Here is a 24,350-nt window from a genome sequence, read left to right on the forward strand (position 1 = left end):
CCAAATTTATGTTCTCTAGACAATTTATTATTTATAACTCTATCTTACTCGTCTTCAAACCAAATATTCCCAACCTTTTCATGCATCTACTTTTTCCCCTCTCTGTCTCTGCCACGTGTATTAAAATACAGAACGAGCAGAACTGAGCCCACTGCTCCACGTGAGGGAGTGCCATCCATGTCCGCAGTGGTGAGCCCACCATCCACGGCACAGCCCAAGGATTCAGGGGTTTTGACTAATGCCATACAGTGAGCAGAGACCTTCCTAAACTCTTTACTGAGGAGCAAAGCTTCCTGTAAGCTGCTACGGAGCCCTGCAACGTGCACGAGCACTGCACAACATCTTGCCTTTGCCCAGCAGCTTCCCAGTCGTTCGCCTCGCTTCCCAAAGTCATTACAGCTCTAGTTCGAACTGAGCGGCTGAGCTAGATTTAGTGGATTCTTTAAAGTGAAAAACCTCTTATACAATTATACTACAATTACAAAAAGGAAACTACGTTTGCGCTTTTATTTAAATGACATGATGCTTGTCAGTGAAGCGCTACAAGAAAAGCCTTGCACACTGGACCCAACCATCAGAACACTGATTCAAAAGACATCTGGTGCTTTCAGGTAATTCGTATAATGCTCTGCAATACAGAAGGAAGGTTTCCAGAGAACTGCAACCAAAATACAGGAAAATAAATTAAAATACTGCAGGAAAAAAACCCAGCAAAGGTGAAGAAAGTTTTCCAAAACCTTCTACGGCCAAAATGACTGGAGTCACAATTATTTTTTTTTTTCCTTTAGTACAAAATGTTTTCCAAATGTGTTTTCCCTCAAACAAAGCAGGGCCTGCAGCCTACACCAGGGATCAGCCCCGCTTCCCGCTGGGTGCGAAGCAAACAACAGCAACCGAGCACGGCTGACCCAGCTCGGGGCTGCTCACACCAACGCGTATCTGGAACCTCCCGAAAATGGAAGATTGTCTTTCGATTGCCAACACTTCAGCTGCTAAAGAGCACATGCTGCTGTTGATCCCGCTCGTGTCTCAGGCCATCCTGACTTGGTCGATTCTTTCCATCGAGCAGCTGGCCTGAGAACTGTCAGACTAATTTTCCTGACACTCTATTACTAACTCATGCCTGAGCCACGGCCATTCTTTGCCTCAGAAGCTGGATCTCATCCCAGAACAATCTTTAAAAGTTTATTTTAGTGATCAAAGCAAAATAAGAGAAACCTCTGTGTTTTACTATATTTAGTGTGCTATCCAGTAAGCGAGACTTTGGCAAGAGCAGTGAAATGTAAAGCGCACCCCGCATTTGTAAACTTTTGGATATTTGCTCTGGAACAGAGCCAGAGGCTCTGAAACACCCGTCCCAGTTCAGACGCATGATTCTCCCCTTCCTTTGCTCCAGCTCACTAAGCGTGCAGCGCTGTTTTTCCCTAACAATACACCACAGAACCTCAATCATGACATTTTAGCACTCAGTAAAGCCACAAATCTGAGCTGAGAGTGGATTTAAGCCCAGACCAAAGAGATCCTGCCGTCATCCTGGGGTCAGGCCAGCGTGTCAGAGCACACTTCCCATGCCGCAGAAGAGGAGAAGCCCCGCGCCGTCCCTGGCGTGCTGGAGCGCTATCAAACAGGCAGGGAGTCTTGGAGCCACCCTCCGCACTGGATCGCCTAAAACATCATCAATCTACCGCAACCTGCCTTTATGTGAAAATAGCACAGTGAGGCTCTTCTGGAAGAAATACACACCCACCTCACTGTGCCAGCTTCCCAGTTATGTGCCACATTGATAATGTGCATGAACTGTCCTCACTCAACCTAATTCCAGCATATCCTTAATTACGATTATAAATTACGTGTTTTAGCTTACTCTGCTAACGTGCGATACCTTTATTTTAAGTCAACACACTAGAAAACGGGACAGACAAGCAGATGCTATTCAATCAATTAAAACTGCTGCTTACAAATTGGAAGCCAAAGAAATTCCTTAGCTTGTATTTTCTGTCATTTTGCAAAAACATACCTGGGTGACAAGGTTAAATCAAGCAAAGGAAATCCCTGGCACTTATCATCCACAGGCATTACTGATAAATTGTGCAGTGGAGGAATAAAGGATTACCTTCTGTATTTTTTCATTACACTTTTCTTTTGTTACAGAATACATAAATCCATTGTGGCACAATGTAATATGTATCATCGTGCTACACCTGTGGACGTTTCATAACGGCTGCCATGTCTGTGCAGTCAGGAATGATAAGTGAACCACCCGTGAATGTTAATGATAGTGATCATTCTGCGGTAACTTGGCTTTCCATCTTCTTTTACAGCCTCAGCGCTGGAGCCAGGGTGGCAAGGTTCAGAAGAGGAAAAAGAAAACAACAGAAGAGGCGAGAGCTTTGGCGGGCTGACGACGGGGTGTTGCCTGGAGGGGAAGGCGCTTAGAGGCGGCATGGAAACAGGCAGTGTCCCCTCCATGGGCTCTGTTTGGGTAACAAAATAAAAACCCAACACTTCAGGGACAAAAGGCTTCTGTTCTGAACGAGAAACAAACTTTCCCAAAAGCTGCCTTTCCAACCTGGACCATTTTTAAAAAATTTTTAAGTATTTTTAACACTGAAGTGGAATTTATAGCACTTAAAGCTCACTGCAAAAAATAGTTGGAATGGTTGAAAGTGTCTGTGAATGACTAATAATGATCTCCACTTGATCAGCACAAAGCCAAAGTTAAGACTAAAAATCCCAGCTGACGCAATGTACTTAAGTTAAGCTGGGTAATTTTTAAGATAAAGTGCTACAAACCAGAATAACTATGCCAGCCACAATTTTTATTCCGAGCCTAAATGATCTTGCTTTTGTGCATCTCAGGTTAGCCTTGGATAACTATGTGCTCTGGAGTTTAATTGGCTATATTTTGACACTACTATAAGCTATCATCAGACATCTAACAAGTCAGCTTCCTGCTCTGACTCCTTTCTTGGGGTCCTACCCCTCCCCATTCACTATCCTGGGAGTCTACCTTCTTAACTTCAGCACCTACATTAACTTTCTTAAATTTGCATTTTATGAATAGTCTAAAATATGCTTTGTAGATTACCTACACCCATGTAAAAACTGATAGCAGGCCTTTTGGGGAGTGCTTCTGTAATTTAAGTAAAAAACACATTTCAAAGCTTTGAATTGAATTTGTAAATGTACTATGGAAGCCTGATATTTTAAAAGTGTTTCAAACCTTAATCTATCAGGTAAGGCAGAGGTGCTGCTTTGAAAAATGCATACATAATAGTCAAAGCAATTTAAACATAATATAAAAACAGAAAAAAAGTGCTACAGAGCAGAGGAACTGTATGCCAAATTTCATCCATGTGCCAACTGGCAGCTGAGCTACAACTCCTAGAAAAACCATTAGATTGAGTATGTCAAGTTGTGATAATAAAATTTCCAAGGGAAAAAGCCCTAATGATAGTACAGATTTATTTTAAGCTACCTTCGTTCAGAGTCTTTCAGGTATTACTTCATCATCTCAAGAAGTCTGCATTTACATGAATGCAGTGCTTTGTTTGACTCCTCCTGACAAATCACGCTCGACATCAAAGAGGGCTGTTTGCGAACGCCGTGTTTGACATTGGACAAAGTACTCCTTTCCACAACAGACATTTTCCAAAAACATAACTCGCTAGACTAATGGGCAGTTCGAAGCCAGAATGACTGCCCTCCGTCTTCTCCTTGTGTAACTTTGCCAGAGTCCTTGGAACTTGCCAAATTCGGTCATGCCTGCTTAGCTTGCTCGACTGATTGTGCCAGAAAAGAAAATAAGACACAGATGTATTTGAGCTCTTTGAGATGCCAGTAAGAGAGACAGCTAATGGCTTCATTTCGACCCTCCCCTACCAGCTGGGCACAGGTGGGGGGATAATGAGGTCCCTCTCCCTAATCAAACTCAATTATTTACTACTCTGTACAGCCACAAAGACATTCACATTCAGCTCAGAATATAAAATGCACCGTGGGCTACTTCCAACCAGCGCCACTGGGTATTTATAACTAACTCAAGTGGCTAAGAGTTTGCCTTGGCAGGAGTTTAAGTGTATAAAGTTCTGCAAACTGTTTCTGCTCAAACATGTCCTGCTGAAACGGGGTCCCCGGCGAGGTTCCGTAACTGTCAGCTCGGTAACTGCACAACATCTTGAAAATATACCCAATACGCAGGATGGGTGAGATCTGAAATAAAACACCATGCTTCATCATGAAGCTTCTCAGAAGCATCAACTTTTTTCAACAGTGATTCAATACTAATAAACATTACAAGTCACAAGCCTGACACAGCAGCAGCTGAAATACTTCAGCGTGAGGAGGAAAAAAAGAGATGCAAAATATAAGAACACAATTACATGCACTAGTAGGATGACAGGGAAGGAAGAAGATGTAGAATTTACAATAAATCCCTACAAAAATAAGACAGCATGCACACGTAAACTCATAGTAGTAATAATCTTTTGATCAAGGGATGATCAAGTAATTCTCTATTCTAGGGGACACGTTAAAAACTCTAATTCAAATCTAACTATTTACGAATAACTATTTACATAGAAAGTACAAGCAGTTTCAAATTAACATGTGGACACAGGAAAAACACACCCCTCTCAGAAAAGCACTTCTTATGATGCAGTTGTCCTATTTCTAATAAGCAGAACCTCCCAAGTTAGAAGGAAGGTCCTCACACAAGCATGAATTATGTTAAAGCAAAAGATTTCACATTTCTTGTACAAGATTTGCAGCTAGACCCTAATCCTGCTACAAGCACCAGTCAGAGAACTGCTGGCCCGGCCAGGATCCTGCTGCAGTCTCCAGGCTCGACACAGGAACACCAGTTCCAGCTCCTCCGAGCTAATGTCCAAAATCTGAGACCACATGCGTTCATTGCATTTAAATACTAATCCCTAGTTATGTACTGAGTACAGGCAACGGGGATTTAGGTAGGAGGCAGTTGAGAAAGAAAGGGAACTTTTTCCAGATGAGAAATCATCAACAATTTAGAATCTTCTAATGATACAGGCTTCTTAACTGGTCTACCTGCAATAAACACTCGTGATCCTTTTTGATTGCATGGAATTAGAGCAGAATTTTCTATATACCTGCTGGAATTTTTCTGGGGGTACTGATAATGCAGGACTATCATGAAGATAAAACAATCATAGAATCATAAAATTAAAAAAATAAAATTCATGGCAATAGCATTGACTCTAGAGAACTGCACGCAGGTGAAAGAGATATTCCCTCTTTCAGATAAAACATGCAGCATTCTTCAGTCAGGTGGAAAGAACCAAATATTCTCAATTCCACAGACGGAAAAGTCAGTTGCCCGGCTCAACTGTGTGACCGTAACCTGCACAAACCAAAAATGGACCTTGTAATATGACTGGCAAGACTGCTTCATTTCCTCCCTGTATCAGCTTCCACATGACTGCATCCAGTTAGGCACAGCTGAATATGTTTACCTTGAATAACTTATTTGTAAATACTGTTGACAGAATATTTTATTTTCCAATGACCTAATGCAGCGGAATAAAGCAAATGGGCCTTTGGGAAACAGACGTGGGATTTCTGAAAAATTTCTTTCAGCAGGATGCTTTAGAACGTCTCTAAGAAACACAGTCCACAGTAAGAATATAAAAATGTAATTAAATAGCTCAGAAATGTTTTTAAATGTCTGATTATTCAAAACCAGAAGCAGCTGCATGGTTATGAAATGTAAGTAATCCTTTATAAATTAAAAAAATGTCCAACAGCCAGAAAAACCCTATTAGCATTTTCATTTCAAGAGATCCAAGCATTAAATATTTTTCCCAAGGAAGAAGTAGCTTATGCTACTAGTATTTTTTTATAGCAATTAAGGCCTTCTGATGGTTTAAAAGATTTTTCACTCACCAGTAAAGAAAAATAAAAGTGATCAAGCACAGTATATATCACTCAAACCCTAATTCACGGATAATGATACAGCAAATTCTTCTTGAGCTACAAGCCAGACAGCTTCAAGTTTCAGTGGCAGATGGGGTCTTCCTCTTCAAAATTCTTCTGGACTTTAGAGTAGCATGTCCAGTCCTGTTCTACCTGGCATGCTCATTTACTGCTCATTTCTCTCCTCTATCACTGCATTGTTACTAATGCACTCGGCAACTATTTTTATTTAAAATTATTTGCTTTTCAGTCCACTAACCAGTCTTAAAATGCAAACTTACTACTTTGTCTATCAGGCTTTGAAAGAAGATTTTGAAGTCCTCATATGTAGAATACCCCAACACCATGAGTGCACTTTTTTTTCCTGCTAAAATTCAATACATTTTCCCAAAGTAATTAAAAAGTCAGTAGGAAGATCAGTTCTTAATACCTGTTGAAAAGGACTCTGGATATCCAACAAGAATGACTTTATAATTTTAACTCTCTGAAGCTATTACATACATTATTTCATTTATTATTCAGAACATATTTTTCATAAATAAGCAGCATGGCTGGATCAAAATGAAGATTATGAGCTCAGACTTTGTGTAAATTCCAAATATTTACTAGCAGCAGTGCAACAGTTTGATGTTCTCCACACTAATCATATGCAGGAGGGCTTACTTTCTTCTCTGTAGTTTTAGACTCACAGCACTGGCTCACCCGAGCTGCTGCCAGCAGCATTTACTTTTCTACCTGCCTCGAGAGAGAGCCCGGACCAGGGCATCGTCCGCAGAGAACCGCAAACACACATGCCCCCTGAATTTCACTACATTCAGATGAAGAAAAGCAGAGAAGAAAAGAGACGCGGAGGTGGCACGGACACACAGATGTTTCCCAGTGATTGAGAGAGTTAGCATCCATACTCACATGCGCACAAAGAGCGACTGTTTTGCTGCCAGGCCGGGAGAAGAGTACTTTTCAACCAGCGCCAGAGTGCTGAAGCCAAACTTGTGAATGGGCTCGTTGGAATCCAAGGGTGGAAAATCTGTGTCAACCTCACCATCATCCTCAGCAATATGGAGACAGTAGGCATTGACGTTGTCGCTGCAACAAAGACAAAACCAGTTTATTCAGGAGGGAAGCTGCTAAATGTTGCAGAAAACAAATCAGCAGACACGCCTATTACAGGAGTAATATACTTAAAAGCCACTGGTGGCATGCATGTAAATACGTCCCAACAAAGTCCCAACACATCCTGCTACTATAACCATGTGGTAATAGAAAAAACCCCTAAACCTCGGAGTAAAGCAGTGAGTCTTACTTCATCGTTAACTGAACTGCAAGCAATAGACTGACAGTGATAAAAACACACCAAAGTCTATAAAAGTTTCATGACTTCATAAAGCTGGAAGCAATATTTCTCCATTTGTGAAAATTTATTTTTTTAAAGGACTGTTACATTTTAGAATTAAAGACAAACAACGACTGTCTATCTACTTTTTCATAGATCAAGCAACTGTGTAAAAGTTTACTGAACGTACACTTGAAAAGCTAAGGCGGCTCCCGGGCAGGTAAACTGTGTAATAAACTACAGGAAAAGTAAAAACCCTGTTCAACATAGTAGCAACGATGAGTAGAAAAGCTACCTTTTCTAAAGATCTAAGAAGTCCAATCACTAAAAACAGTTAAAAATTAGTGTAGACTAACAAGCAGAACTAAATAACACAGAAAGTTTCAAATAGATACAGGGTGAAGAAAACATGAAAGAAAAATCTAAGCCTCTTTCTTTCCAAAAACAAAAGCCCATAGGGAAATAACTATCTATATATATCAAAAAGAGTATTAATCATATTTTCCTAATATTAAAATTTATTTCAAAAGCTAATACTTAAATTATTGAGCTGAAAATAAGTATTCTTTCTTATTGTAAATGTGCCAGCATTCAGGCATTTTCCATAGTCATGAAGTATAGCTTGAATGTTCACGTGGCAGCATGTTTCTAAACTCTGCAGTTTAAATTTGGAGTTTTAATTGCATGATTGATGCTTAAATTAATTAATTGCAAAGTGTATGCTAATTGTTTAATTGGTCGCTTGATCTATATAGATCATTTTTTGAATTAAATGAGTTGATTTACAAAGTTTATTGATTGGATGTGACAATGAATTATTTCGCTGACTACCTGATTTGCAATTTTCTCAATTAATTCACGAACCTTTGGTTGCAACTGTACTTTATTGAGAGTGCTTAGTCCAGGTGATCTATATGCACCTTGTCACAACTAAGACATTTATTACATAAAACAGGTAATAGTGATGCATTACTATTAATGTAAGCTGTAAATTTGGCAACAAAAAGGTAATCCAGCAGTGCTTGTCACTATGAATTTTGAAAATTCTGCAATACTATTAAAGAAACTTTCATAAGTCTCTGGACTGTTATGAAGAACTGGAACATTGCTGTACAACTAATTTTTAACTTCTTCAAGAGCACTTAAGTAACTTTTAGGGGAACTGCTGAAAGGTAGTGCTGGGAAGAGAATTCATACAGCACCAGGGCTCTGACAGCCAGAGAAAGCCTACTCGGCCCGGAGGTTGTGTGGTCTGCGTCAGTGCCAGTCTTTTTAGGAACAAGCTAAACAAAAAGGCTGTGAATAATACAGATGATCCTGCTTATGTAATGAGAAATGCCTGGCATGATTTTTGGGTCCTTCTCTAATTTTATTTAGATTTCTATGAATACAGACACCAAGCTCTGCATCCTCATTCTGTCCCGTTCAACGTAACTCAAAAGTCACCCCACACTATGAGACTTTCCAGTCTGAGTAGTCACCCGCTGCCCCTCTTCCTACACTGCTGGTCTCTGCCTTACACTGCTGATTTTCTAACCTATTCGTTTGACAGAATTCTTCTAGGTGCAGTCTGGTGCACAGTTAAAGCTCTGTATAAATAAAGTTAACATTTTCATTTGGTACTTGATGCATTTGCATAATTCTCATTAAAGCCAGAGGAACATATAGACGTGCACGCAACAGAACACATTCAGTGCCGTCTCAAAGCGATCCAAGTGCCAAAAAAAGGTGGTGGTGACAACAACTTATCTCCCACCAATTACACTGAAAATACACAATGTCGGTTAAATCCCATAAATTAAAGGGCTTACAAATGTCTTCAAACACGGAGTGGGTTGCTGAACTTTAACACAGATCAAATCACAATCTGTTGAAAAAACAAGTCCAATGGGTAAAATTGTTCTGCATTTTGAACCTCCACCAGGATGAGATCAAAGTACTGAACTTTAGGCTTCAAATTACAGGTACAAAGTCTTGAGAATCCGAGTTTGCTATGGACAGAATGCAAAAGGTAAGTACAACAGCTGACAAATGTAATAGCATTGTTAACTTCTAAAAATAGGTAGTTTATCTGAATTTTGCATCTCACTATTAATTTATTCCTAGAAAGGGATTTTGTTTATTTTTTGCAGGTGGAATCATTACAGCACATCTATCAGGGGTTGGCAAGAGAATGGTTCAGTGGGTGATGAGCAAAGCTCATACGTAAGAGGCCAGGAACAGGGTTGCTAACACTGCCAGTGGTTCTTCATATCAAGACACTGACTAGAGACAAGTATAATACAATTATAATGAAAAAGGCAGCCTAACTGAATACAAAATGTTCACAAAGCTGTCAACCAGTACTCACTCATTTCAGACTCTCACATCTACCTTTTAGAAAAAAGAATTAGGCAGTAATATATTCTTTCCCTAAAGACAGAGGGGTTGTTTCTCTTAATTACAAAGTCTACAACCTCCTCATTATTCTCAAACTGTGTTACTTGTAGGTGTATTTGTCATTCTGCATGCATCGTATATCAGATTTGAAGCATTCTCTATATGTATTTTAATGCAGTGTCACAACGATCCCGATTTTTGCTTTTAATCCGCTAAACTGACTAAATCAGGAACAAATAGCAAATGTAGAATGTGCAGCCTGCACAAGCTCTTTCCTTATTTGGAAATGATGAGAATTGGTCTACAGTTAAATCAATCCTTGCTACAGGACAGGCAGGCAGCAATGCTGATAAAAGATGATGGAGACATGAGAAATAATTAAGAACTCCACAAGAAAACAATCATCTTGTAGTCCTGAGGCTCTGCCCCTTCCTCTGAGCATTTCTACCCTGATTCTCAATTGCTGCTGTTAGACTGTTCTTGGGAACTCACGCCTCCATTATTTATTTTATTATTTCTGTCCTGAGATTTGATTACATTAGACAGCCTCCTTGGTCATGATCACTCTTTGACACATCATAACATCCTAAACTTCAAGGGAGACTGAAATTAATTTCTGCCCACTGCTGACTTTTGCCATGGGCAATGATGTTTCATGGAATACCTCTACTCACAGGCATTGTTCCATTTGAGGTGTGCTGTGCTCCTGAAAAATATACACGTGTCCAAAGATATGTCTTACTCGTTAAAAAATAAGCTAATCATACACAAAGGACACTTTTTGAACGTACAATATAACGAACAGAAATTAGTAACAGCAAATGAAATGGCACCATCTGCAAATAATTTTCTATTTCTTCTCCAGTGTAAAAAAAATGACAAATCAAACTGAAGTGTTTAACCTCTGAAACATCTCATATGTTTGTTGAGAAGAGCTAAGGGAAATCCTATATCCAAGGCAAAAATATCCATGAAACTGTTTTCAAGAGGGGCTGCTATTCTGGGTTGCCCTATATCTACTAAACAGAAATCAACTAATCCTAAAGAAGGGCAGTTCAAGTGACCTCTCAGCACCTCCCTTTCCCCCTTACAATTGTGCTAGAACAGAAGAGAAGACTACTGAGTCCTCAAACACGTCGGAAAAACACTGAAAGAGCAAACTGTAAAAATCAGTACCAAAAAAACCCATTCATCAAATATGCCAGGAAGAACAAAAAAGTGAAAATTGGCTCCTATAGAAAAAAACCAAACAAAACTGTTAACCTTCTTTGCACTAGAAAAGTCACCCGCTAGTTTCTGTTACTAATAACGCCATAATAAGCTATTTTAAGTTCTTATTTTATGTTCTATGACCCAGCAAAAACCGAAGTATTTTACAGAACTGTTTTAAAACTGAAGTTGCTCAGATGAGTGGCTCTGAAGTACCTGTTTTATATACCTTATGTCACCTACCATGACAAAGTAACGTCTCTTACTAAACAACACTAGTTCTCCAGCACAGCAAATCCAATCCATTATTTAGTCACAGAAATCTTAGGGGCAGAACTCTTTCACAATGAAGACCTAAGCAATGATTACCAAAAAGATACTGAAAAATCCATTGATTAACTGAAGCTAAAATTTCCGAGGACAACACAGATGCTGCTCTTCACAGCAAAGAGCCAATGTGACTGAGGTCAGAGTCTCGTAGAAATTATAAAATACTGTATAACTGAGGTTTTTTTAATAAAAGAATGCAGTTTTATTCACAGTTTCAAAGAAAAATGGTATTTATTTTGTTTTCAGGATCCTTATTTGTATATCTTTAAGTGTTATCTCCATGAGGATAACCTGGAAAGAAAAGCACCTTTAGCCCCTATACCTGTCAATTCTTAGCAAAACCGAAATATTTTAACACGTGTATACTGAATTAAAGTCATTATGTCAGCAAAATGACAGCAGAAAGCAAGTAAATGATAATGCTGAAGTTCTATGACAGAATTCTGACTTGTTTTCAGATGTACTCGCTATGGGTAAAATCTATCCTATGGTTTCAGGAGAACACTAAAAGTACTTCCAAGACACACTGTCACCCAGTACAGCGAATCCTCTCTCTATGAATCCGCAGGAGGATCTGGTACCATGCAGACAAAACAGGGTCAGAGGCTGGGTACCTTCTCTCGGAACAAATAAGAGAGGGAGTTACGGATGAGTTCTGGATTTTATTTGACATCCTTGTGAACTTAGCCATTAAGAACACTACCAAAAAATAGATGGGACATAAAATAAAAAATGTCTCTGTGACACCAAAAGAGATAAGATTATATTATTTTTACACAGAGCGTTCTGAAATTATGATTCATTTACAGATCCATGGTTTCATATGCTTATCATTATACAGTACCCGGTAGTTTAATTGAAAGAGAAATGGATATAGATGCACGTGTACTGCTCAGAAGGAAATACTGATAAATGTGTAGGTGGTTTCTCTAAGATTTATCTATAAAAACATCGACATGGAAGTCCGTTTCATTATGTAAAAAGGCTGCAGAGGAGAAAATTAGAGATCAAGAGGTAGTAAAGAAAGAACATTACTTCAGTTTTGGTTCCCGTCCCTCACTTGTATATTGCCAGCATATTAGTCCAATCAGGTCATGCACCTTGGCATTTGCTATCGTCACGACTGTCATGGGCTGTAGTTTGTCTTGGCTTGTGTGCAGTGGGAGGTAGACATCAATTTTTTTGGTTGCCGTTGTACCAACATGACCCTGTCGAGAAAATATATTTCATTAGAATGTGTAAAAGAAAAAGTATGACAGCACTAATACAATATCTGGTGCGGATGGAATTCTTTTCAGTAGAAAGATTAAAATACACTGCTACAACTTAAAATTGGAAGAAGCTTGACCATTTAAATTCCAATTTTTTACAGGTACATTAAACAGCAGTGAAAACGATATGAAATATTTGGCAACGATTTCACAGATTTCCATAAAGAGTCTGAACTTCACTGCAAGATCCCATGTTCTTGCAGGATTAAAAAAAAAAAAAAAAGGCGGGATGGGGAGGAAGAGAACACTGACAAGCTTGCCTGGAACTTCAAAGCCATTTTTCCATCAGCATTTAATACCAGCATTACCCTTGTTTCCACATTTCTGCTTTCTTCTGTAGTTCTTTCCCAGCGCTTGGAAAGCTCACCTCCCTCACGTGCAGAACTACCAACTCACCGCGCTGTACTCCCATAGCTAGCACTCCCTCTCTGGCACCTGGGCCCAGGCGAGGCAACTTCTGCGGCAGTACCAAAGCAGCCTGTCTCATCACTAGCTACTCTAGTTCTGGAACACGCCAGGATTGCCAGTGCTACTTGCTTTTCAATGTTCTAGTTCCCCTCCGGCTTTACTCTGGGACTCCTCTCATCCTCCTCCTCCTTCCTCTTTGCCTTCCTTCCCCTGCTGCTATACCAAAAGGCATCGAAGGAGCTCACACCTGGATGCACAATGGGGTAAGACGCAGGGAAACTCTTGGCATACACAAAAGGGGAGACTGGAGCCTGGCCAGCACGTTCCCACAGGAAGGAGGAAAAGGAAGAGCCTACCACAGCTGGCAGTGGCCTACACACATAAATCAGTGAGAGCTAAGCTTGACTCTTCAGACGCCAGCCGTTCAGGAACGGTGACCAAGCTCAGAGCTCAGGTCACAGCCAGCCAGCCACCACAGACTGCGCATCCAAGGGAATCCACACCACGTAACACAACCTAAGCAGAGAACTGTGCAAAAACGCATGTCGATCACACATGGAGGTTAAGATGACATTTAAAAGTAAACCTTAGGCTTGACCTTGGTTTGCCAAGAGAAGAACAAAATCACACATACAACTGAGCCATTGAACTATTTTGAACTACTTGAAGACAACCACGAAGGATTAACTACTACTGGTTTTTATTGGAACTTACTGTATTAAAAAAAATCTGTTTGGCACTGTGGAGATTAACAATTAAATAAAACATTAAATACATAGCAACGCAGAGATCTATGAAGTTTGCATTACAAGAAAAACACGTTTAATCTATTGCAGATAGGACTGCATTTTTAAACCAGTAATCTTTTAAAGAGACAAAAGATTGTACATCCTGATCCCCTCTTCAAAAGCACCCCGATGTAACTGTATATCTCTATCTATCTCCATACATATATGGGCCTTGAGAGAAGAACGTATTATTTGAATTAATCACTCGGAATTCTAAGTAACAGAATAAAAGGATTCAATACTATAAATCTATGATGAGAGTATAAAACAGGGAGTTAAATGCCATGTGCTAATTTCAATATATTGTTAAAAACCATTTGATCCTTCAGTGTGATTATAAATTAGAGAAATAATAGGAATTTAAAGATTAAAGTTATTCATACTAGCATAGCTAAAACTATTATTAAAATCCATCCAAATGTAACAAATTTGTTTTTTAAGAAAGCATTTTTATAGTGCAGATACCTTAAAAACATGGGAAGAGGAGATAAGAAGAAATTGTTTTTACTCATTTAAAAGGAAATGTTAAGATTTGTAACAGAATAAGGAACATTCCTTCACCTTGTCTGGATAAGCCTTAACAAGCCTTTGGATGAGCTAGTGTGCTGGTGTGCCTGGCATTCTCCGAGACGCCACCGTACCCATGACCTCACCTCTCCAAGGAAATCATTAACACAACGGAACTACAACTGCTAAAAAAATCAGGGAGTTTTGTTTTCTTTCTTTCTTTCTCCTCTTGCTTTCCTATTTACAGGACTTATTTTTAAGGGGAAGTAAGCTGGTATCAGTTAATGAATCACTGGTTTCAAAGCCTACCCCCGTCTTTGCCCAGGTGCAAACACCAACCAAGGGAATGTACAAACACGCATGAGGCTGGGAGCATCACTCACGTTACGGTCATGACTGGAAATACCAGCCAGAACGGAGACCTGTTGTTTCAACTACATTTGCATTTGAATGAGTAAATAGCAGTTATCAAGGAAATTAATGTGACTCCTTGGCATGCTGAGTTAGTTACATATTTAAATCCAAGGATGGCAGAATTGTAAGTAATGCTTAGTCCTGATAATGGAAAATCCAAGAAAAATTGACAACCAGATGTGAAAGTTGATGCCAAGGTTACAACTGATGTACACAGCATAAAACCAGAGAATGGACAAACAAGCAGAGAACTGTAACTAATAACTAAAAAACCTAGATTATTCCATTAGCCGCTACTACAAGTACAGGGTGTTTTATAAGCTCATAATGCAGTAAACACACGCATTTATAAAATAAGCACATCCTAGGGACCCTGATCTTACAGCTTTCGCAAATAAGATGGTAACTTTCTTTGGTCTACCTTTCACAGTGCTTCGCTTTCTTCTTTGCCCTACACTGTGCCGTTGCTTTGTGTTTGTTGTTTTTAAAATAAACTTTTCTTTGTTCTTCCCTATCTCTAAATCTCCGCTACCTCCTCCAGTCTATCTTTACCATCTTGCTTGTCCAAACTCCTCCCATTACTGATATCTTTGTTCTCTTACTCACAAACCCTCAGCATGAACACCAAGATGACAGCTGACTTAAACCAGGGGTAACTTGTACACGTATTGGGATTCCAACTGCTCTTTGAGCAAGGGGAGCAATACCAACAGCAGCAGCAGTACTGGGAAATGGCTCAAAAGCATCACTATTACACTCGGGATCTTTAAAAAAGAGAGTGAAATATTTTTATTAATTAAAAGTGCTGTAAAACTGATTGCTGTAAGATACTAGAGAGGCTGAAACCTGAGACTTGGAAGCCGATGAGACTTCCTGTCAGTAACGAGAACATTCATTGTCACGTTAGGTAGGAAACACCAGTACAGCCTACGAACACATGGGTCAAGGCTTAGGCTGATCAATCACCAAGTCAAAGGGGTCTGGAGGAAACCACCACTGTGTCTATTGCAAATTGATGATATTTGTTCTGAACCAGCATTAGAAATCCAAAACATCAGGTACCTGGCTACAGGACGGAGCGAATCCATATTCTTAGTCTGATCCTGCAAATTATTAATTGTGTAGGAAGTCCCACAGAGCTCAATTACTTACCTGCGCAAAGCTTATTAGGTAAGGATTTGTAGGTGGTGGGACTGAATAAAAGGGATCCAATTATTAGTCTCAGGGGCCAAGAGTCAAAGACCTCACCACGCTGGATTTAACTAGAAATAACTTGTGGGGTTTATGTGGTGCTTGTAGTCACTTCTTCGGGAGGAATCATTCAGAACCAGATTACAGACACTACTGGAAGCATAATTACTTTTCTCTCCCAACTAAAAATCGTATTCCAACTGTAAATGGCTGAGGAGACCCCGAAGATAAAGTACAATTACCTATATTCAAAAAGGCAGCATCAAACTTTATTAATAGATCCTGTATAAAATTCAATGGAAAATCTATTCAAGGCCAGGGGCCCTACCATTTGGAGTTTCCTTAATAGCCTCCAATAAATCTGGGAAGCATAAAGGGACTGTTAAATTAACATTTTCCTGATCTGTCACCTGTGGCATAGTTAATTTGTCAAAAAATTCTTTTAGCTTGTCACTGGACACTGTATATTCTGACAAATGAAGTCTCAAATAAAATTGACAAAATATCTCGTTAATTTTCTAGGAAATCACAAATCTGATTCCATTAAGCTTTTATTGTTAGAAATGTTATATTCCACCAATCCTTTAAGGAAGTGAGGAGTAACTGGATACACAGAAAACATACAATAAATCACAGAAAATTTTCTTAGCATTTTTATTAATGGATTCTCTTAAGGCTACCTAGTGCTCTCCTACAGTCTGATCTTCTGAAAATTTCCATTTGCTATTTCTATAGCATTTTCATCTCACTCAAAGATGATGTTTCATCATCTGCAATTCATTGGAGGAGACATGGTGCTGTGCAGTGTACACAGGCTTGAAGAAGCAAAAACCCAGGGGACACTATTTCCCAAATTATAGCTAATGTGGTGCGCACATAAACTAACCACTAAATTTCTTTGCATTTCTGTTTTCTTTGTCTCCGTCGTCAGAATTCTCAGTGGTTGCCACATAGTAGTTCTTCGGCACATTACGGCTATTCTTTTCTGTTGCTATTCAAGAGCTACACAGAATTACGTCTGTTATTTGACACTCCTGAAAAGTACAGTCTGCTGAATTCACAAACTTTCTGCTTTCTACTTTTTCTAATTTAAATTAAGCAGATTAATGTATATTTATGCACTTTGATAATAAGGAGTGGCTAAGCTTAGGAAAGTTATTCCCATTAATAAACAAATTGCTTTCGAAAGAATAACTTGGTATCTAAGACTACTGCTCCTGTGAATCCATGCTTCTCATGTTGTCTAAAATAAACACAGCCACAGTACAGTAATATTTGGGGACATATAATAAACAGTAGTTGGGCTAATTACAAGAACATAAGTAGCACCAACAGCATGTACATATGCTGCTGGTACTCCTAGACAAGAGTATGAGTGAAGGATACGACAGGGAACTCAAACAGTAAATTTTCATGGATTTTCTAGGATTGTATTTGCGAGTTGTGGTGTTTAATTATATAAATACTGGTTACTACAATTACGACAGGAAAACTGCATACAGAATTACCTTCATCGGTTACGTATCATTTTAGAAATATCTGTATCATTAAATAATGTTCTGTAATCAAATTAATAGGCTTTAAATATAAACAGAGTATGTTAAATTAAAAAAAAAAAAAAGACCTATTTGAACTCTTTCAATTCTTTCAACACAGGAAGTCTTTCTAAGATTTAAAATTATCTTTTAATCAAAGTCCATGAGAAAATATATACCTCCCTCCAATACCAGATGATGTGTATCTTGAATTGATTTTTGTAGGGCCGCTAATATTCTTCTAGATGATATAGGAAGTTTGGTACAGTTCTGTCCATCCCTAAGACAACTTACTCCTAAACCTAGTTCTGAAGTACCTGCATAATGGGAAGCTAATGAAATAGTCACTGAGAAATATGTGTACGCTGTATCCTTCTCACTTCTGATTTGCTTCACTGCACACCACAGTAGAAAATTAAAACAAAGTCCATAAACATTTCTTAGAGAAAAGTGATTAATTTTCAACAATAATAATTTACTGCATCTTCCTGTACAATAGAGTTCTGTGACTAAATGTTATATCACTTTAAGATTAGATGTTCTAATGATATAATGCAAAGATTTTACTGAATCGTTATTTAGTGGTAGTCATAAAAACCTCTTAAAATTAATCTTTCATGCACATCTAGCTTATCCAAAGTTAGCATTTAATTAGATGGCCTTGGCACGAATGAGCTTACTACTTTATTTGCTCAATCAGTATATGTCTCTTCAGTAATTATAATTAATTCAAGTCATTGACTCACCTCCCAGCAAACAATGCTAAACATCACACAAAATGGAAATAAATGCTTACCCTTTTCCAAATGTAAAATTTCTTCTCACTTTTAAACTCAGTGAAATGTTTTTTGTTTTAGGTGACAGGGTATTTAATATACTATGCGATCCAGCAATCACCTCCTAAACATAACTTATTCACATATGCATTTAAACATCATATAGAAAATACATGAAGGGGAAAAAATTGAAATATATTAACTCAGCATTTACAACACAAAAGTTCTAACAGATTAGAGCACAGATGTTTATGGCAGTACGAAGGGCTATATTTTTCTAAGATGACCATTGAAAAGCATCGTTTTCTAAGCTCTTGACTTAAAAAAAAAATTAGAGCAATCATTTCTTCATCCAAAATAAGTGCGAATAGAACAGTCAGTCATATTCACTCATAAGCAAAACAGCTTTTGAGGGGCTGAGTAGAAAAAGAAGGATCATTTAAAAAAAAAAAGGGCAATTTTTTTTTAAGTTTAGATGATCAAATATCATCAAAAGCTTTCAAAAAGCATGTGGCAGAAACCCTCATACTGTAGCGCAATATAGCGGCACTACCAGCATATGGTTCAGAGTGAACACACGGGCGGCAAAGCAGGATGATGAACACGTTTATCAGCCTCAGCATCCCGAGACCCACACTGCCCAGCACTGAAACACGCAGCTACAACTAGTAGATTTTGGTGCGGTGAGTAGAACAGCATCTAACATAATATGATGGTTAAATATTTATAACATAGTCTGTTCATTTTATTTGCACAGTATTATAACAGATCTGGAGAAAATGCCTGTTCACTTGCATATTATATTAATATTCAGAGGCATAATGCTAAGTCTTAGTGTTCATATGAAAATCCAGGGTAGTTCTATCCCTTCTATTCTCCAACGCACCATACTACACCCTACTATGGCGAAATAAGAATGATATTTATTTCATCAGGTGGTTAAGCCAGTATTGGCATTACTACAGCCATATGATCACTTTTGTTATTCTTAAGTCATTTATGGAAAATACCACCAGTGAGGCCATTGGGACAACTGACTCCACACCGGCAGCCGGTGAGCAGGCTACTTTCAGCACGCTTGCCAGTCCTCACAGTTTTTCCATGAAGCTTCAAAACTGTTCCTTTCCGAGGAGTGGATTCTCCCTTGTATCATCCTAGCTTGTGCTGCAGAGTTAGCAGATCACAATGTAAAATTCCATTAACGTTGTTAAATACTTAATTTATCTTATTCACACTGTCACTATTCATAAAAATTTAACCCAGTAATTTCCTGTTATACAAAGCATAACAAAGTATGAATATTTAACTACAAGGTAAATAACACACTATTATTTTTTATTCTAAATTGTTGACTTCACTTAGCGTGTCTGCTTTGTGTAGCACCACACTATTTTTCAATTAAAGGTCCAGATGTTTCAAAGGCTCCAGTAGGCAGCAGCAGTTATGAGAAATGCGTTATCTGCATTGCAATGATCACTACAACATCAGCTCCAGGCTGCATTAACATACTCATGTTTTATTCTAGCCCCCCTCCTAATGTACCAGTTAATTATACAACACACAGCTGAGAAACATAACCTCCAGAGCTGGACAGCTTCCTTCCACGCTTCCACCTGAACGAATTTTTATATGCACCTCAAAACTATGATTTACATATATAACCATATAATCAAGTATCCCAAATTACTGCCTCTTCCTTCTTGGCATTCACCTCCACAATTATTAAAACTACGTAAGTGCTGAGCAAAGAATAAGACATATAATTCTTGTAACAGCATTTCAATCATATCAACACTCATTCATTTACACAACTCACTTTAAATTAAAAAATGTTTTACTTAAAGCGCATGAATATGATTTCTTGTTATTACTTTTTTTGACAAATCTTATTTGGAACGGAGGGAGAAAGGCCGAGTCTGTCCCCTTTGCAGCCCAGGCCTCAAGTACTTTCATATAGGTACCGGTTTTGGGACAAATGGACCCAGTCCAGGTCAGCATGCTCCGGCAGCGCCGCCGAAGCCAAACACAGGACCTGGAGCTGCCTTTCTCCGCAGGGCTGGATTTCACACCGACCGTGATGGCACTGAGCTAACGGGGATATTAAACCCTTATCTATTCAGTTCCAACAGTTCTGCTGAAGAATGAAAACACATATTCAGATTTATCAAAACACAATTGCTATAGCTGCAACAAAAAAATGCATTCATTACATGAAACTACCCTTAGTTTCCATGTAGCGAAGAGAAGGAATGGCCTACTTTAGAAGAATTATTTATATTTTACTTAGCAATAAACATTACAATTTAATACTGAGGAATAGACTTATTCTTTGTAATAACAAAATGCAACAAAAACTTATAATTAAAACTACACCATAAACATTATTTGTACGTTAAGAAATACGCCACGATATATTTTAATGAACAGATGCTATACAAAAGATAAATGTTTTCAGAAATATTCAATCCTTAAACAGATCAGCCTCTAATCCTATGCTTCTGCTGCATAAAGCAGACAGCTTAAGTTCCTCGAGGACATTAGCCAACCTTAGGTGGAACATTTTTAATACATCACCGTGTCACTTTTTAATGTGCCACAATCTATTAACCACATGGCAAACTAACAGGGATTTTTAAAATATGGGTTTTATAGCTTTGTGCTGGTGATTAATTAAATAAATAGCCAGCGTTTCACAAATCATCCCTCTAATTAGTCTAAACCAGACACTTTGCATTCACTGGCATTATTGCCATCTGAAGCTCACAGAAGGGCAGTAGCGTTACGAGGACGAGCCTGTGCACTCCGGAGCGCCTCGTCACCACGCAGCCCTGGCTGGCACGGCACCGCGCAGCCCCGAGGCAGAGGTACCGTCTTCACAGGTGCTGCAGTCAGCTGGAATTTGACTCCAGCTGCTTGCAAAAGATGTTCTGTGTAATTATTCTCCCTCATCCTGAAGGAAACAATCGAGATAACAAAGAAAACAGAGCTGTGTCTGGAATTTGACCTGAAGTAGCGAAGTTGTATGTTGCAGAAAATGAACAAATATTAAAGGCAGATGCTAGAAAAAATTTACGAGCTAAATGATGCATTTTCTGTCAAAACATTTCAAAGTTGAAGCTACAACTAATTACATGCAGTCCATTCAAAGAAGCCGAGCAAGGCTTATCATTAAAATGACTCAATTATTCTTAAAAAGAAAATCATCTGTAAAACCTGCCTGAAATCCCATCATTTTTGCTGTGCCTATCTAGATAGATCATTTCCCCCAGAGCTCAAATTAAACTCTTGATAGTTAATATGTTCAAGTTTTACTACAGGTTTTTCTCCAAATTATTATTAACTGGAATTTCCTACCTAGGAAGGTTTTTATATGGAAATATGTTCTGCAGTGTTTAGTGACACTATCACAACAGCTTTTTCCCCCTCAATTTAAAAAACCATCAGAGAGATGGAAAATGATGTAGCACTCAGGCTGCTCCTGAAGACCGGATTTTATTTCCTCTACCAGGTGATTTCTTTCTCAGCACCAGGCACTAAACTCGCCCCTTACGCTGAAGTTTCCTCGTACTCAGGAAGGTATTTGTGTTAGTCGGCCAGGCTCAAAGAACAAGTCACACTCCGCTTGGATGGGGACGTCACTTGCGCCACCGGGACATGGGTGGCAGCGTCCGATGGGCCGTGCCCATGCCGCGAGGGGCAGGCGCTGGCTGCGATGCCCAGGTCTGCCCGGAGCACCCTGACTGCGAACCACTGCAAGAACTGCAGAGCTGCTCGTGACACGTGATGCTGACCCACACGTCGCTCCCTCTGACTTTGTTATTATGAGCAGAAAGTCATGGGATTAAAAAGCGCAGCCTTGAGAAAATGATCCATGATAAATAATCCTAGGGATGGATTGCACCAAGAAAAATTATGTAGAATTTGACTTGGTTATATTACTTGTCAGAGAGGTGTATTCATTTAATCAAACTAAATTTAAACAACTCTGCTTGCAGCAATATGGTCAAAGTGTTGTACTGCAAAAATTATTAACAAAAGAATAAAAGCCTTAGTGCTCTGTTAAATAAAACTATTTGCTCTTCTTGCAAAAAGAACATAATCCAATTCCAAGAAAAATACTAAAGCCTCTTCAGTGAGGGGTGTCTCAGCTGTGTCCTTCAATTTGATGACTTCTCTTCAGAGGTTAAGAAACAGGGCAACCCTGCCATACCGGGGTCGACTGCCAAACTGCATTTAACGCTGCCAAACCCGCTCCCGAGTTCCTCTTGCAGCCGCCCCTCGCCAGAGGAGCAGCAGCAGCAGTTCGGGTCTGGCATGTCCAGGGAGCCCTGCAGCGAAGGGGCTATGAGCAGCACGGGGGAACCTGCTCCCGGGAGCACGGTGGAGGATGCACTGCCTTCCCAGCACCAAGAGAGTAACCAAGAGCAGCGTAGCTGAGAAAAATTATCTTAGTGTACAGAATAAAGAATTGCAAGACCTGAGACTTAATTCTACCCTTTCTCAGCAATTAAAAAAAAAATAATAAATTCCCCAAACCTGCAACACAAGTTCAGACCTTGGATTTATCCTTTCAAGAAATCTGAAGTTCTAATTAACTGTACAGACAGCAACCTAACAGATTTTCTGTGGCTGACTTGTCTCTTTGTTTTTACTAGCAGTATGACTGCAAAAAGAATTGACTGGCTGTGAAAATTTTATACCAGTTCTTTTGGAAAATAATATTTACATTACATATAAATGTGCACTGAAATTCTATGATATTTTTCTAGTTAAGTACTGTTTTCTCTATTATTGTGCCCACAAAATTACTTTCATAAATATATTTTACACAGCATGTAATATACATTCTGAAACAATACAAATGACTTACAGACTTTGAGTTGAGAAAAAAATCTGGACTCCTGGCTTTCTGCAGGATTAATATTCTCATGATGCTTTTCAGAAGACTGGCCCAATAATTCCAGTATGGCTAAAATATCTCTGATAATTATACCCTATCTCCATAAATTTTCTTTACACTTTTATCTGGATACAGAAAAGATCTTTACTTCCTACTCATAACTACTTTCATTCAGCACTAACGCTACACTTCCCTTTGAAAGTGCTCCTTTAGAACAGCGTCGGCAGCGTACACCAAGCTATGGCCACAGCCGACATCACGGAAAGGCTGGGTTCTTGCTTGAGGTCGTTTTAAGCCAAAAGCCATTTAAACCAATTATTTTAAAAAAGAACTAAATGCATTCTGTATGTGGTAGGGAATCTATATCAGCATTCCAGATGACCACAGTACTGGGGAAAGAAGTCCTGGACTAAGAATATTAAGACTTTTTAACTCTTACATTACACCTCTACCTCCGAATCCGAGTAGGTGCTGGTGCACTACTTCTTCATCCACCACAAAGTACCAGGTTAAAAAAAGGATCTCTCCCACGCAGCTTCAATAGCCACATGTCATTTAGGTAGTACCTTTAAAAAGACTGTTAAAAAGTTTAACCTTAGGAAGCTTTTGCCCCTAAAATCCTGCACATGAAAATGCTCTGATGGGCTAGTTCAAGCAACGTCTGAACTCTGAAACGCGAGATACGGTAAGAGGGCTTCACAGCACTTTCTGAAATAAGATGTTGTCAACATTTTTTTCCCGGGACTTAGGCCCATATCAGCCTAAGGTATGATAAATTCAATCTCCAAAGAGAGCTGAGAAACCTTTTTTGTTAGTAAACCAATTTTCCTCATCTTAAATGAAAGCTTTACTAGTATTAAGAAGCTAATGAGAATTATTTTCCTATTTGTTTCAGATAGGCAAATAGAGGAGTCTTGCACAGAAAAAACCAGACCCTTATATTGCCTTTATAAATTCTGAGTAGGGAATAGTTAATAAAGCCTTAAATAAATAAATAATAATTTAATAAAATATAGATTTATAATGGAAACAAGAATAAACAATTACCGGTGCATTTCAATTTAATGTTTAACTACAAAACCAGAATTCTTTGATTAGCGATACGATGGTACCTGAACAGACCCATAAAAAAGCCCTTACTTTGTAATTAGTGTCAATGTTTTAAAATTATTTTTCAAGTACAGAGGTGAAAGTAAAGGCATAGTCTAAAAGACTATCCTCTGAGAAATTAAAAAAAAAATACTTATCTCCCACAGAAATTTTTCTCGTAATAAACATTTCTGTTAAAGGTATACATCCAAACCTCCTGCAAATAGCAGACATTAAAAACATTTGCTAATAAAACATATCCATATTTCTT

General features: G+C 38.7%; 1 protein-coding gene across 3 annotated transcripts in view; it reads right to left on the minus strand.

The window, feature by feature from the left end:
• MAPKAP1 (MAPK associated protein 1) overlaps positions 1-24,350 on the minus strand; it is a 97,047-nt gene that overhangs the window by 49,438 nt on the left and 23,259 nt on the right. For all 3 annotated transcript variants that reach the window (XM_059828809.1, XM_059828810.1, XM_059828807.1), the window contains exons 4-5: positions 12,236-12,408; positions 6,859-7,035 (exon numbers count right to left, since the gene is read on the minus strand). In XM_059828809.1, coding sequence (XP_059684792.1) covers positions 6,859-7,035; positions 12,236-12,408 — 350 coding nt within the window. The remainder of the gene's footprint in view (positions 1-6,858; positions 7,036-12,235; positions 12,409-24,350) is intronic.

Source organism: Gavia stellata, chromosome 24, assembly GCF_030936135.1.
Source record: "Gavia stellata isolate bGavSte3 chromosome 24, bGavSte3.hap2, whole genome shotgun sequence".
Classification (NCBI taxonomy): domain Eukaryota; kingdom Metazoa; phylum Chordata; class Aves; order Gaviiformes; family Gaviidae; genus Gavia; species Gavia stellata.